The sequence below is a fragment of the Rhipicephalus microplus genome, chromosome 1 (assembly GCF_043290135.1).
Source record: "Rhipicephalus microplus isolate Deutch F79 chromosome 1, USDA_Rmic, whole genome shotgun sequence".
Classification (NCBI taxonomy): Eukaryota; Metazoa; Arthropoda; class Arachnida; order Ixodida; family Ixodidae; genus Rhipicephalus; species Rhipicephalus microplus.
Window position 1 is genome coordinate 23,074,394 of NC_134700.1, and position 16,655 is coordinate 23,091,048.

At 43.5% G+C, this 16,655-nt stretch overlaps 1 protein-coding gene across 5 annotated transcripts in view; it reads right to left on the reverse strand.

Moving 5' to 3' along the window:
* LOC119178135 (tRNA (uracil-5-)-methyltransferase homolog B) overlaps positions 1-16,655 on the reverse strand; it is a 227,847-nt gene that overhangs the window by 92,385 nt on the left and 118,807 nt on the right. For all 5 annotated transcript variants that reach the window (XM_037429299.2, XM_037429298.2, XM_075890797.1 and 2 more), the window contains one exon: positions 12,286-12,432. In XM_037429299.2, the coding sequence (XP_037285196.1) occupies positions 12,286-12,432 (147 nt within the window). The remainder of the gene's footprint in view (positions 1-12,285; positions 12,433-16,655) is intronic.

Consider the following 16,655-nt stretch of genomic DNA (forward strand, 5'->3'; position numbering starts at 1 on the left):
ATTTGACTATATAGAATGGTGCCGCATAGGCAATGGTTTCCAGCTGCTAGTTTGTTATTACGCGTAACAGCGGAGTATAATTCTAATTTAAGGCTGTGACTTTAGGAACACACTGTATAAATGGACATTTCGCAATACCGTGTTCAATACCTAAGCCAATTGATTTTGTGTGTCTCATAAAGCGCAACGCATAATTTGAAATATTTTTGCAAAAAAAAACGAGGTGAAAATATACAATAACTTTATGACTGTAAGAAGCAAACTCGTGGAGAAAGTTTTCACGAATAAAATGCATCTACTTGGTGCGCAAAGGTCTTCAGGAATTATATCTAAGTGCTCAGTGCAATGCTTTTGTCATCCCCAAAAGATCCTTAACAGGCCCTTTTCCGGACCAATTGTTGTCCTCAGAAATCACTCGAAAAGACGTTTCCGGGGCAAACCAGCTTGCGTCGTCCTCAGTAAGTACTAAGGTCAATGAGAGCTGTACGAGGACGATTGTACCATATGAGGACGACCTAAGCACATCGAGTGTTGTCTGGGTAGTGTTTCCGAGCAGATCAGAGAGCAGGAATAATGCTGTTTGGAGCAGCTTCGATGCAGTAAAATTGGAGTGTTGGAGCAGCTTCAGAGCACCATAAGGTTTGTTTTGGAGCAAAGTAACTTAGTTTTGGAGCAATTTTCTAGGGTCGAACATCATTGTCAATCAAAATTATTGCTGGTAAATAAACATTCCAATGGTTTTCATATATAAACATTTAGTACTAATGAGATAACCATACTTACTACCTACAAATGCATGAGTATGTGCATGCATCCATGTTCCTATCATTAAACATCACAACTGGCAAAGAAATAACTCGGAAAAAAGAAATAAGCGATGCTTATGCTTTGTTTTGATGACCGTTAGATAATTGTGGCACAATTCGCTTGGCGGATGATTGCTTTTTTTCCCCAAGCTAACCAAATAAGCTACTCTGCTCATCTGTGCTCGTCTAGAGTAAAGTGGGGACAAGCAATACACATGGCAAATCCGTGCGCCCGATACAACCAGCCGCCGGGCAGCGTGAGAGTGGACAGCATAAGTGCCACTCTGCTCACAACTAACCAGGAGATGATAGAGTCCACACAACTGTTTCCGTGTTTTAATGAAACTGTCAGTTGTAGCTTAGTATCAGATCTCTGTGGAGATGCGCAGATATGTGTCGCAGAAAGCCAATAGTGTCCGTTCTGCCACTACTTGAGTCGCCGCGTATCCTGGACCCTGTATTAGTTTTAAAATGCTCCTTGGCGTCGTCACTGCGCTCTATGAAACGATCATGCAAGAGTGACAGCCCAGTATCTTTTCTTCACTTTGGCAAAAATAAAATAAAAATAAAAACGAATGAAAAGACTCTGATGGGCACATTGGGCAACATCTGCTGTGAGAGATCGAACATGCATGTCCGAATGATATTTTTGTTTTGTCTGTTTTTTTTTTTTCAAATGTTATGTGGGTATTTTTAAGATGCACGGAACCTAAAATATAATTTCCAGAAACTGATCGTAGCATGCCAAAAAAATGTTTGAAGGTGGCGGTACGTGCATCTCACTATTGCTTCCCACAACATTTCCCGATTTTGCAAGCAAATTAAATGCTCATTGTAAACAATGTGTCAAAAGTGTTTCCTTCTTGTTTTATTAAACATCACAGTAAATTGCAGTCATGCTTTCCTTAAGCTGTCTGCAGAAACAAAAAATTCTAATGAAATGGCAAACTCAGTCTACATGAAAAAAGTTTGGTAGCTTTGATGTCCCTTGGCATAATTTCTTATTTCACACAAAAATTTTTAAAAAGTGCCAATATACAGCATCATCTTTTTTTTCCTAAATTCAGCATGATAGAAGAAAAAAAATAGTTTAAAAAGTGGATTTTTTCAAAAAGGTCACTTTAAAAAAAGAAAACGGTTCCAATTCCAATCAAAATTTTTTATAGAAGTTCACTTATGTCACTCAATACAAGGTTTTAATCTTATATGTACTCATTTGCTTTATTCAAAAAATAGAGCGGGCCGAAGTGGTCCTTGATAAGGGTGCTTGGTTCACGGCCCTCATTGGTTGTCCATAAGCCTGCATTCTACTAAAACCTCCAATTCTCATTTTTTGCAGCAGCAGAAGAACATCATTCCAATAGCTTGAATTGAACAAAACTATATTGAGGATTTAGTGGAGTTAGGGTGCCACCAGTGCGCCAGGCCAGAGGACAGCTGCCCAGCGATAATGCATGCCCGGTTTGCAGCCAACAACGCCAACATTATTTTGTCGTTGGGACCGTGCAAAGCATCGCGAGAAGATGTTTTGGATGACCTTGCCAAAACCAGCCAGGCACACACAGTACAACTTGTGTGATCGGCGCCAAGAAACCCTTATCTGCCGGCTTCCATATTGAGCAGCTGTGCTGTTATAGAGGGGTTTTCTCACTGCCTGTTTCCCTTGCAGCCCATGCAGCAGATACGGGGACCTTCAACCACGTAGTGCAATGCACAGCCTAAATAAGCTTTTGGAGGCATTACCTCAGCCATTTACCCAGCCATTTATGCTGTCTCCAGTTATCACTTCTTCCACGTTGCACTCAGATAACTTCTTCCTGTATATTATCTCGACAATATGGCTGTTTGAAAACGTGAAGCTCTTGTATTACGTTGCAAAACCACTACATCATTATGAGAGATGCTGCAGCAGGGGGCTCCGAAAATTTCGAACCTCTGTTAATCATGAACGTGCACCTAAATTTATGGTCCATCACGTCTACCACTGTCACCATCAAAATGCAACCTTCATGACCTGGATAGAGAACTGCACAGGGGCACCAGTGGCACCAGATGGACTTCATGCGACACACAGGATTGGCTACACGTTATCAGAGCAAAAGCTTTAGACAGTCCTCTGCTTGAAACATGAAACTACGAGGCGTTCATGAGTGATGGCAGCGCAGTAGGAGAAGCGACAGAACGAGTGCGGCGCTGTTCAGTGCAAACGTCTTGACTTAGTATAGTTGTTCACTATACGTGATGAATCGGGCACATAGCTCAGACCAAGTATAAATATGTGCCGATTATTTACGTGGTCACAAGATGAAGATGACTAGAAAAATAAATTTTCGTTGCATAAGCTTTTTGTATGTTGCGTCTCTGTGAAATCTGCTGTTGGAGGGTCAAGCTATTTGTGACACCGACGAGGTGTGCCAGCACTGTATTACACACCTCATGGAAATCCTCTCTTCACTTAATGAGAAGTGCGATTAAGCAGGCCAGACATTCCTTCAGGGAGAAAAAGCTAAGGGCAACTTGAACAGGTGCGTCCACCTTTACTCCAGTGTTTCACTGCTAAAGCTCCCGTCTTCCATTCAGAAACACATCAGACAGTCTTACAGAAAGAAAAAAAGAGGTCCACATTTACACATCAGACAGTCTTACAGAAAGAAAAAAAGAGGTCCACATTTAATGCGCCGTGGTGACGAAGATTCGTTCCGCTTTAAGCAATGCACAACGAAGTGTCAGCACAGCTGTATCACATATGAGAAGTTGTCGATTATGCAATGAATGGTTCAACAGCTTGAAGCAAGCGTATGAGGCTTTAGATTGCTATCAAGAGCCCCTCCTTCTTTTAACTATTGTGCCACCAGAAATTGAGAACAAACGCATCCAAGAGGCAATCCCAGCTGCCACAACATACATGCTCCAAAAGGCTCAAAACTGCCACGAGAAGCACATGGTGTATAGCCAGATTTCGATCCTTACACGGGGTCAAGGCTGAGCCCATTCGATGTGCAGGCTGCACTTGAGTATTTCACCAAGAATGAACTTGAGTACTCTCGGCAGAGCCTGAATAAGAAGGATGTTATGTGCGTCATCATGAATGGTCAGACAGAGTATGTTTCAAAGTGGTTCATGACCCACTCAGTACGTAAAACTTTTCAGATTTTCAAAGATGCGCACCTCGAAACTGTGATTGGCCTGTCAGAGTTTTACAGCCTGCGTCCAAAAGTTTGTTGCTCGCACAAAAACATGATGTTTGCCTTTGTTGTGCTAATGCAAATCTTTGCCTCTCTGCACTCGAGAATGCATCTGGTAGAGAAATGTCACTGGAAGGCATAAAAGAACTGTGCCTTTGCGGCTCCAAAACAGCAGATTTTATGTTGGGCAAGTGCAAATGCTGTCTATGGACTAAAAGCCTCACCTTGACTAATATCCGAATGCTTGACGAGTACAAAATTACATTTGCTGAGTGGGAAAATGGCAATATGATAAAGAAGACGTCTCCAACCCTTTTCCTGAAAAAGCTCGTCAAACAAGTGGCCAAATGAATTCCCCACGATTACATGTGCTGCACTTAAGCAGTGGCTATTCATGAAGTGAAGATGTGCAAGCAGCGTGCAAGCATTCTTCCGCATTTTGATTTAGCAGAAAACTTTAATGTCCTGCTCTGAAACTAAACGCAGTCGTACCATTGGCATAAAAATCAAATCTCCATCTTCACCTGTGTCGCCACAAGACTAAAAGCCCCATGCATTTTTGCTGTCATAAGCAACGATATGCACCATGACGCAGCACATGCCTGTTACGCCCTAGGTAGAGTGCATGAAATTTCATATGAGAAAGCACTCATATACTGTCACGCGACATATGCCAGTGGTGGTGCAGCGAGCCATTTTAAAAATAGGTATCAACTTTATGAGTTGTGTCGCACCAAGTGCACATCCTCAAAGTGGCTGCTTGCCACTACCGGGCATGAAAAGAATGCCTGTGACGGAGTGGGTGGACTCGTTAAGCATTAAGCATCCCTGCACAACCTCGGGTCTGGAAGCATCGAATCCATTCAGTCAGCCTATGAGATAGTATCTCAACTCAACAACAAGCTGAAGAATGTCATGGAATGTGTGGATGTGAGCGCCCGATTGATCAAGTGGATATGTGTTGCTCGTTGCGAGAACTGCCACTGGCTAGCTGAGAGAAATCAAACCTTTCTGGGTGGTAACTTTAATAAACTCTTTCGAGCGCCACAAGAAGTGTCCCCTTCTGCTTTGAATTTGAGAATACAAAGCAAAAAGCACATTCTCAGTCATTGCCACAATAAGAGACGCATGTAGATCTTTCTTAGTTTGTACCAACCATTGCCTGCTATTTTTCTTCTTTTTTTAGGATAATACATAAATATTCACAAGCTGAAAGGTGACATCACAGTACTGAAGGCCTTCGGCAAGGCCACTTTGGCCCACTGTATTTTGTGAACAAAGCAAATGAAGACATATAATATTGAAACCATGTATTGAGTGACATAAGCAGACTTCAATAAAATATTTTGGTTAAAAATTCGGACTGGGAATTTTTTACTTTCTTTTTCAAAAATGAGCTTTTTTTGAAAAAACTCGCTTCTTTAACTATTTTTTTTTCTTTCATCACACCACGCCTAGGAAAACAATATTTTGCAGGAACGTTGAAAAGATATCGCTCTATATTGACACTCCCTTTTAAATTTTTACGTGAAACATAAAATGCGCAAATGTGCATCAAAGATAAACTTTTTCATTGTAACGCACTATTCAATGAACTCTTTTAATAGGCTAGCCTAGGCAGGGCGAACTTGTTCCCGAGAATAATAACACAGCTAGATTGTCTCGAGGATTCACTTCTGCCTCTTCTACGTTCTTCTTTTTTTCCAACACGGTTCACGCGCAGCTGGGTCCCGCAGGCTCGTGCGTCGCAAACCATCTAGAGGGCACAAGTATCGGCTAGCGCGCGTAATTTGAAGTCACATTGTGTCATTGCCCCTCTTTCCAGAGTGCATCGTTCCGATGCTTGTGTTGAGCTGGTTGCATGGCAGTCATTCACAAACCCTCGTCGGGGATGTCGTTAACGTCAAAGAACGTATCTTCGGCGTTTGATTGCCTGTCGTGATATGGTTTCATCCTGACGACATGCACAGTTTCCGTGCGATGCCGCCGTCGGGATGAAATATCCTGTCCCTCTGGCATAACTTCGTAGTTGAGCGAGCCGACGCGGCGGAGCACTCTGTACGGACCGAAATAACGGCGAAGCAGTTTTTCTGACAGGCCACGTATTTGTACAGGAATCCACACCCATACTCTGTCTCCTGGTGCGTACTGGACGTCTCTTCTTCGCAGATTGTATCGATGCGTGTCGGTTTTCTGCTGTTGGAGAATGCGATATCGTGCCAGCTGTCTGGCTTCTTCTGCTCTTTGTATGTAGTCATGAACGTCATAGCAATTCTCGGGCGTCTCGTCAATAGGTAACATTGCATCTAAAGGTGTCGTTACCGTCCAGCCAAAAACAAGTTGGAATAGCGTCATCCGTGTTGTCTCTTGCATCGCAGTGTTATAGGCGAATGTTGCATAGGGTAATATTTTATCCCAAGTACGGTGTTCTATATCAACGTACATTGACAACATATCAGCCAGCGTTCTATTGAGCCGTTCCATAAGACCATTTGCTTGAAAATGATATGCCGTCGTTTTCCTATGACTGGTGTGCGTCAATTTCATAATACATTTCATCAGGTCGGCTGTAAATGCAGTCCCTCGGTCCGTGATCAACGCTTTTGGAGCTCCGTGCCACAGTACGATGTTGGAGACGAAGCTACTTCAACGGCTGATCCTTTACCAAGAGTCGCTGTCTCGGCATATCTGGTTAAATAGTCGGTCGCAACTATTACCCACCGTTTTCCCGATGACGACGTAGGAAATGGGCCCAGTAAGTCCAATCCCACTTGTGTGAATGGGGCTTCTGGTGGTTTTATCGGTTGAAGAAGACCTGCTGGTTTTAGCGGTGGCGTTTTACGTCTTTGGCAGTCCCGGCAGGTTCTGACATAGTGTCGTACAGAGCTAAGCAACTTCGGCCAGTAGTATTTAGTGCGGATGCGTGCTAACGTTCTGCTTACTCCTAAGTGTCCAGCTGATGGATCGTCGAGGCAAGCCTCCAAAATCTCTGGTCGCAGAGGTGAAGGGACGACAAGCAGGAATGTCGCTGTATTGTTGTCAAAGTTCCTTTTATACAGGATGTTGTTTCGTAGGACGAACGCTGACAAGCCGCGGACAAAAGGTCGTGGAACAATGACAGACTGTCCTTGTAGGTACTTGATCAAGAGGAGTATCTCAGGGTCGGATCGCTGCTGATGTGCCATCTCTGATGGTGTCACAGCTCCCAAGAAAATAAAATCTTCACCATCCTCGGTGGAAGCACAGGCAGCAGGTTGAATCGGAGCACGTGACAAGCAGTCCGCATCACTGTGCTTGCGACCTGACTTGTACATAAGCGTGATATCATACTCCTGTAACCGCAAGCTCCATCGTGCAAGCCGTCCACATGGGTCCTTGAGATTAGCCAGCCAGCATAGCAAATGATGGTCGCTTATAGCTCGAAAAGGCCTACAATATAAATATGGTTGAAACTTGCTGATAGCCCATACCACGGCAAGGCATTCTTTCTCGGTCACTGAGTAATTCACCTCAGCTTTCGAAAGAGTGCGACTGGCATACGCAATGACTCGTTCTTGTTCGTTTTGCCATTGGATGAGCACGGCTCCAAGACCTAAATTGCTTGCATCCGTGTGGATATCGGTTTCCACTTTTTCGTCACAATGCGCCAGAACAGGATGGCTTTGAAGGCACTTTCGTAGTTCATTGAAGGCATCCTCTTGTTCGGCAAGCCATACACGAAAGGCATTTCCTCTTTTGTCAGCCGCGTCAGTGGTTCAGCAATTCGTGAAAATTTTTTAACGAACTGTCGATAATAGGCGCAGAGACCTGACAATCGCCTAACAGCCTTTTTGTCTGTTGGCTTCGGATATCTTGCTACGGCCTCAGTTTTTGCAAGGTCTGGGCGGACGCCTTCTGCACTGATGACAAGGCCGAGAAAAAAGAGCTCACGGAAGCCAAAATGACATTTCTGCGGTTTTATCGTCAAGTCCGCCGATTTGATCGCCGTGAGCACAGCCCGGAGCCTTTCCAAATGTTGCTCGAAGGTAGCAGAACAGACTACGACATCGTCGAGATAAAACAGAAACGACTGCCATTTCAGACCACAAAGCACTGTGTCCATCATCCATTGGAATGTAGCGGGTGCTGAACAAAGGCCAAAAGAGAGTACCTTGAACTCGTATAAACCGTCCGGTGTCACAAACGCTGTCTTTTCGCGATCTCTTTCATCAACTTCTATCTGCCAATACCCACTTTTAAGATCCAATGAGGAAAAATGCCTGGCATTTCGCAGCCTATCCAGAGTGTCATCAATTCTTGGCAGAGGATAAACATCCCGTTTGGTGACGGCATTCAGCTTTTGATATCAACGCAGAAACGTAAAGTTTGGTCTTTTTTCTTCACAAGAACAACAGGTGATGCCCATGGACTTGATGAAAGCTGAATTACATCGTCTTTGAGCATTTCTTTAACCTTATTACCAATAGCTTCTCTTTCTCTTGGTGACACTCGGTAGGGATGCTGGTGTATTGGCCTCACTGACTCGTAGACAATGATGCGATGTTTGGCGATAGGAGTTCTTCGAACCTTAGATGACAACGAGAAACATTCGGCGAATTCCCTTAAAAGACCCTCTATTTGCTCTTTTTCGCTTGGTAGTAGGCCTGGCTCGATGTCGATGGCTGCAAGGACAGACTCCACGTCTTCGAAATCAGACTCATTGGTTTCGAAAGTGCGCAGCTCCGTAACCTGGACGAAATCATTCAGACTGGCGATGACGGTTCCTTTTGCAACGTGCTGCACCTCATTTCCAAAGTTTGTGAGTAGAACATTTGCACATCTGTCATGTAACTTAACAAGGCCGCATGCCATGCAGATCCCTTTTTGGAATAGTAAGGCAGTGTTGTTGTCAGCAAATCCTTCGAAATCACTGAATGCTTTGTTGGTTACTGCGACAGATATGCTCGATCTTGGCGGCACCATGACGCTATCATCTGCAATACAAAGGTCGTATACGTTTTCTTCCGTTTCAAAGGTAGCAATCGCGTGCCTAGTCGAGAATGAGACGGAAGATTCTCGCAAATTCATTACAGCGCCTTTAGCTCGTAAGAAATCCATGCCGATAATCAAGTCTCTTGAGCATTCCGGCAGCACAATAAAACTGGCGACGTACGTGAAACCCCGTATTCCGATTCTTGCTGTGCATATTCCAGTAGGGTCGATGAGGTGCCCTCCTGCTGTGCGAACCTGTGGTCCCTTCCAAGGAGTCAGCACTTTCTTCAGTATTTTAGAAAGTCCGCTACTCATCACTGAATAATCTGTGCCGGTATCTACCAGTCCGATGACTTCGTAGCTGTCAACGAACACACGTAAATCAGAAGCAACGTCACTATCGAAGCACCGGTTTCTGAATAGGTCGTCGTTCAGAGTCAGCAATGAAGGTTTTTCTGCATTAGCGTCGACAGCGGCCTTGTCTCCACAGGTCGCTGACTCTAGTTTTCCCAGCGCGGGCTTGGGGAACGAGACCTTGGGGAGATTGCTCAAGGTCGAGGGCTAGGCGATCTATACCTCCCCGTTGTTGTTGCACGAGGTTGGCGTCGTTGGAAGCCACTTGAGGCTTGTCGACCTAACAGGTATTCTTCAATTTCGAAGGGACGTTCACCATTTTGTGGTCGAGGTGCATTAACAGGACAACCACATAGTCCTGCCTGGCGGTAGTGGCACGTTCGGTAGAGATGACCAGGCTCCCCACAGTGGTAACGCAGCGGTATCCTGTCGGGAGTGCGCCAGACATCGATCTTCCTTAGTCTCCTCTCTGGCGTTGGCTGCAGGGTGCTCAATGGCATCGGGTACTGCATAGGTGTAGCCGCCGCGACGTCTGCACGTCCTGGAGGTCCTCGTAGTAGCACATCAGCATACGTCATTCTCGTCTTCTGTTGTAGTGGCGGCCCTCGCTGTGCGTTGCTCGAAAGTTCGCGTACCACCTGCCTGACCTCCTCACGGATCACATCGGCCAGAGACGAAAGCATTGGAGTGTTCTGGTCAAGACGCTGCTTCTGCAGCTCTTCTCGCACAACAGACCGCACCAGCTCGCGTAGTGCTTCCATGCCGTTACCGAAGACTGGTGGCAAAATGTCCAAGGAAGTAACGATCGCATCCCGGTTGTATAACCTTGCTCGCTGTTGTAGAGTCCTTTCCATTGTAGTCGCCTCGAAACGAAACTCGGCGACGGTGCGCGGCGGGCTTCGAATTAGTCCGGCAAAGAGTTCTTGCTTCACGCCTCGCATCAGATGGCGCAGCTTCCTGTCTTCGCTCATATTTGAGTCCGCTCGGCGGAATAGGCGAGACATGTCTTCCAGATACATGGCGACAGTTTCGTTATTTTGCTGATTTCTTGTCTGGAGCGCAGCTTCAGCTCTCTCTTAGCGGTCTGTGTTCGGGAAAGCAGCGAGCAGCTCCCGTCGAAAATCATTCCACGACCAGAAGTTAGCTTCGTGGCTTTCATACCACGTCCGTGCGCTATCTTCCAGTGCGAAGTAAACACTTCCAAGTTTGCGCTCTTCCCCATATCCGTTAGCCTTTGCGACACGTTCAAAGTGTTCAAGCCAGTCCTCTAAGTCCTCGTAGCTTTCGCTGTGGAAAGGCTTTGGTAGCATTGGCTGGTTTACTACAATGTTGGCTGGAGTGACCTGAGCTGCCATGTCGGTTGCGTACCCGTTCACAGCCATTGATGTTCCAAAGGAAGTCGATAAAGGTGAAAACTCAGGACCCTCACCACGTAGGCGTCGACTACAGCGCTGATGAACAGGCGTCAGCTCGTTGGGTCAAAATCGCTGTGGTTCTGGACTGTGCTACGTCACTCGAGAGGGGCTTGGCATCACACCCAGCACTTCCACCAGATTTGTAACGCACTCTTCAATAAACTCTTTTAATAGGCTAACCTAGGCAGGGCGAACTTATGCCCAAGAATGATAACACAGCTAGATTGTCTCGAGGATTCACTTTTGCCTCTTCTACGTTCTTTTTTTCTAACACGGTTTGCGCGCACCTGGGTCCCGCAGGCTCGTGCGTCGCAAACCATCTAAAGGGCACAAGTATCGGCTAGCGCGCGTAATTTGAAGTCACATTGTGTCATTATTTTGACCGAGTTTGCCATCTTTTCAGAATTTCTTTGTTTCTGCAGACACCTTAAAAAAAGCGTGGATGTAATTCCCCGAGATGCGTATTAACACAAGAAAAAAAATTTTGACACAACGTTTTCAGTGCACATTTAATTCACCTGTAAAATCGGGAAATGTGGCAAGCTGTAGCGACACGCGAGTGCCACCACTTTCAAACATTTTTTTGGAGTGCTGGAATCAGTTTTTGGAAATAAAATTTTGGTTACGCGCACCTGCACTATACTCACATAACATTGAAAAATGAAAACAAAACAAAAATATTGTCCGGACGCGCATGTTTGATCTCTCTTGGAATCACCTTGCGGTAGAGTAGTATTTGCTTAGTACTGGCGGCTATGGCGCACGTCAGAAGATGCCCATTTGTACTTGTAAACGTGCACTGCCCTTTTGTGCGTGATAATGCTGCTTTCCCGGCTGGTACAAATAAATTATTGAGGTGCCGCTGCATTACTAGATAATCCACAGTTACTCATGTTGGTGTCACCACTTTTGCTGAGAAACCAGAGTGACATCAGTGATGAGAGGAGCACTAGCAAGCCCAATAAATGAACCGAATGACAAGGTGATCATTATTGAACATGTAATTGAACTACACTAGATATGGATGCAGCCACATCTTTTGTATAGCTAATGCTTAGCGTTGCTCAGTCAACTATAATAATCGGCTAGATTTGGCCATTTATGCTTCCAATCGACAATTATCGAGGAATTTGCCGTTTGTGAACAGCCTGGCACAGCAAGTCAGATTGGCGCAACACTTATACCCCTGCACAATGAAAGCATATCCCTCAAGTATTGTGTGTCTTTTCCAGAAAGGAGATGGGGCTCTTCTAAAAACTGGGATGCCTGTCACAGCATCTTCCTGAATGACCCAGCCCAGCGAGACCATGCTCATAGTGCTTTTGGCCCCACCAGAATGCCTTCAAAAAAAGCCGAGGTCATGACCAAGACAAACAAGCACAAGTAAATCAGGTTTGGCAACTAAGAAATGGGCAGAACCAACAGTTACACCTTACACCTCTTTTTTGCTCTTCCCTGCAGACATAGGTGTGCGCATAGGCGTGGGCAGTCGCTCCCCCCTGCCCGCCTTTTCTTATACTATTTAAAGAAGGTTACCAAGGGGCGGCATCTTACAGGTGACAGCTGCTGTGGATGCATGACGACAATGGCCATCAGCTGCCCAGCAGAATTGGAACGCACGACCAGTTGCTTCCAGTAGCCCTGGAAGTTGCTTTCGTAGCAACCAGGCAGCGGGGAGCACTGAATATACTCCTGGAATGACTGCAAGAGAGAATAAGTGCAATGATAATTTCCAACTATGCAAATTTGCCAATAAGCTCACTGGCATGCCTTCAGAACTGTGTCACCCTTAAAATTTATGTAGGTGCTCCAAACAACAAAGGTTGCTCAGGCCCAGAAAAATGCTGTAAGGCAGGCAGAGAGTAAATCTTCATGAGCTAAATGGCGAATTGACTTATTCAGCCTGCTCACGTGAGCTTCAATGCACAAGCAAGCACAGCGATACATGTCCAGGGGCCCATCCCAAAGCTCATTGCCAAACCCTCAAGTATGAAAAAAAAAAGCCTCTCCCTAATGACTTCACTGCGTACTGCGACCACTGACTTGCAAATTTCACTAGTGAGCCACCAATGGCCAAGTTGCAGAATCGAAAAAGAAGTTGTTTCTGCAGGTAAAATTTCTATATTTATTTTCAGAGAATGAAACTCTTTGTTGCAATACTAGCCTGGAAATCATTGTTGCGGTTCTAAAACCTGTGCCTGAGTTAAATTTCCAAGACGTTCCCATCTAGACTCGTGGTGTTTTCAATTCGATAGCATTAAACAGCTCGTTTCGCAGAAATTCCAGCATTGGCATCGTTAGTTGCGAGCTAAAAATTGTCCTCTTGTGTGTGACCGAAAAATTTAGAGAGATGCAAACAAAATAAATAATAGAAATTTCCGGATTCGAGTAAGTATCGAACCCAGGCTGTATGTGTGGCAAGCAGGTGTTCTACCCCACAGCCATACACCTGCTGAGAAATACAGTTAAAATAACATTCATGCTTTACAAACACACACATTCTGTATACAGGCTGCAAAACGGAACATGTAATATCGCAATAATGTTGTGTGGCACAAGCATACAATTTCATCGAGTGTGACATTATCACGACAACTTTGTGGTTTAAAGCGAACACAAAAGGGCAACGTTACATTACTTATACGTGCATAGCAAGTTTTAAACGATTTCAGACACATAATTGCTCAGGGTTTAAAGTATCTTACACAGAATGCAGCCATATGCCAAAGCTTCACTGACACCTGTGAAACTCATGTGAAATTCTATGAAAGTGAAGGTGGCTGCAAAAGCACTTTTTTTTTTTTTGCTGTCATACAACCATGCCCTTGTGATGCTGGCAGCATAGATGTAATGCCTGCCATGAATGGTCCCCTGAAAATATGTTCCTTCTTTATAAGCCACCTCCAAAAGGAGGTCACTCCTTTTCTGGCAAGAAGTAAAAATATTAAAAGCTCATTTTTCTTTGTTAGACACATTATCAATGAGAACTAACAAGCAATGATAACCAGGAAAGTATAGGGGATGTTATTAGCAGCAATTGCAACATAAATGTGATGAAAATAGAATGGACGAAAACATAACTAAGCGCCAACAGGTACCGAGCCTACAACCTTCGAATAACGAAAATGTGATACTTTGTGCTCCACTATCATGATCTGGCTTTGAGAGGTCCTCAAGCCATTTGAATGATTGGTCGGAGACTGCACATGCTGCATGTAAATCAATACTACAAATATATAAAAGATAAGCACAGAACACATTACTGTCAACTTCGAAGCCCATTTCATATTCGTCACATAGCAATAATTATTTTGTTTTTAAAGGCACCGTAGCAAAGTTGTGAAATACATTAACTCTATTCTAAGGAATGTACTTCCTTAGTATTTCCACGGCAGGTGTGATTTTGTTATAATGAGGTTTGAGTGTACCTAGCACAATTCAATGACTCTGAGCTACTGACAGTGCTGCTTCTCAATTCACTTGCACAATTTTAAATTACATGCTCTCTATTGAAATAAATAGTGATGATGATACTAGTAAAGCTGTATACAGATCACTACCATGTTGTGTTTGAAAAAAAAAATACCACAGCTGGCAAATGTTGACTAGGCTATGTACATAGCTAACGATAAGCAATACCCACAGGCAAACAAATGACATTCAGTAGATAAGGCGTTAGGTTCCTCATGACAATGTTGTTTTTTTTATTGCCCTGACACAAGTGTAAACTTGATGACAATTTAGTTAACAAAGACTTTCTAAATCTGTAATTTCAGGTTAGGATGCAAAGTGCCGACAACTATTAATTAGTACGACACCAAGTCTTTACTTCCACATGCGATTCTCTTATGTGCAGTCGAAACCGTAAGGGTTCATAAAAAAAATTAATCAAGTGAGCTGGCGACACATTCTTTATTCTTTATTCAATGATTACCCTGCTCAGCCCGAAGGCGCTGCAGCAGGGGGGTTACAATGTTGAGAAAAACACATCTTCATTTATGCAGCACACTTGTTCATTAAGTAAGCAATTCCATTTTCTAATGGAACTAACAAAAAATGAATTAGCATACAAATTAGATCTGGCATGGCACTCTAGAATTTTGAAACAATGATCATTTCGCGAAGAAATATGAGGACTGTGAAGGTAATTTTCTTTTCGAACGGCGGTTTTATTGTGAAATATTTGGTACAAGAGCATTAAAATATTTGGTACGAGAGCTTTAGCCGTAGTTTTTTCCAACGTGACGAACGTAATTCCCATCCTAACTCATTTTTCATATTGGTGCAACTGTCATTTCTTGAGTACCGACTTTAAAGAAACCTTGCAGCTCTATTTTGTATTGTTTCAAGCTTGTCACTTAAAGTACTTTGCCAGGGGTCCCACACAACACAAGCGTATTCAAGCATAGGCCGAATGTATGTTGAATACGCCGTTGATTTTAAACATGCCAGCGCGAGAATTGAAGGTGCTAAGAAGGGGCGGGTGGTGGAAAGTGTTCCATTTCGCATCTTAGCATTGCCGATTCTTTCCCATGTAAGTGCTGGACTACAACAGGTGTGCTCGTCCCTGGTGTGACTGTAGTAGTCACTCTTAGCAAGCGAATTGTGACACAGCTTCTTTGCCAAACCTTAGTGACGGCAACAGAAAATGAAGCCAGGGAAAGCCCACAGGGGACATTATTTGTAGCTTTCCTAATTATGGTGTTGCAATTACGACAAATGGAAAGGCAAAAGAATAGAAAAACAACTTTTCTGCCGATCGATGACGAACAAACAACCAGTAGACCTTCGGCTGCGTAAATAAAATACACTTAAACCTCAATATAACGGAACTGGATAGAACGAAGTAATTGAAAAATAGGTCTGTCACACATACAGCATTGAAAATATATGTTTACAATAAATATTTGGATATAACGAAGTATTTCCGTGGCAGGTGTGATTTTGTTATAATGAGGTTTGAGTGTACTAGCACAATTCAATGACTCTGAGCTACTGACAGTTCTGCTTCTCAATTCACTTGCACAATTTTAAATTACATGCTCTCTATTGAAATCAATAGTGATGAAAATGTTTGACGCATATGAAATATGAGGGGCATTTAACATGCTGTATGGGCTGTTAAAAGTCTACCAAATGCAGTCTCTGTGGTGCAGTAGTAAAGGTCACTTAAACATCTAAATTTCATGACATTTGATCTGACAATCTAATTAGAAGCAACCTTTCAAATGATCAATTTTGGTTGATTAATAAAATATAAACCTGCACCACTCTAATCTGCTTGTGTTCAGGTATAGTGAAATGTGAAAGTAAGTACAATATTGTGCCATTAGCTTCAGTTTGTGTTTTGAAGTATTGTAACCAACCACAGCAACTTCCACCATTACACATTGAAAAAAGATACACTGACTAGGTGAGAGGTGTTAGATTACCCTGTACACTTTTTCATGCGATACAACATCCCCACTATCTATTTCTTACACAATCGTTTCCTGCTACGTTTATGGCACTCCAACATAAACTTGAAAAACAACTGATTTAACGAAACAGCCTGTCTACATAAAAACACAGCTACTCACAATACCCGTCACGGTAAAGTATGGTTTGTACCCCAATCATGAACAAATTGTGGCATGCAAATTATGAGAAACAAATTACCGAGATTTCTGAATTCACTTGAGAATTCTAGATTTCAAACCTTTAACATAACATGGTTTTAGCTGGTTTCGCTTATTCGGTCACTTTCGTAGCTTTTTTGTTGTAGTATGAATTGTATGCATTATATTGTCCGCGTTATGCATTTTCTGCGTGTATATTATTTTGCCCTTTCAGAATACTCTGTACCTCTGTCTCACACCTGCTATAGTCTCTGTTCGAGACTGCAGTATCAATAAATAAATAAATAAATAAATAAATAAGAAGTG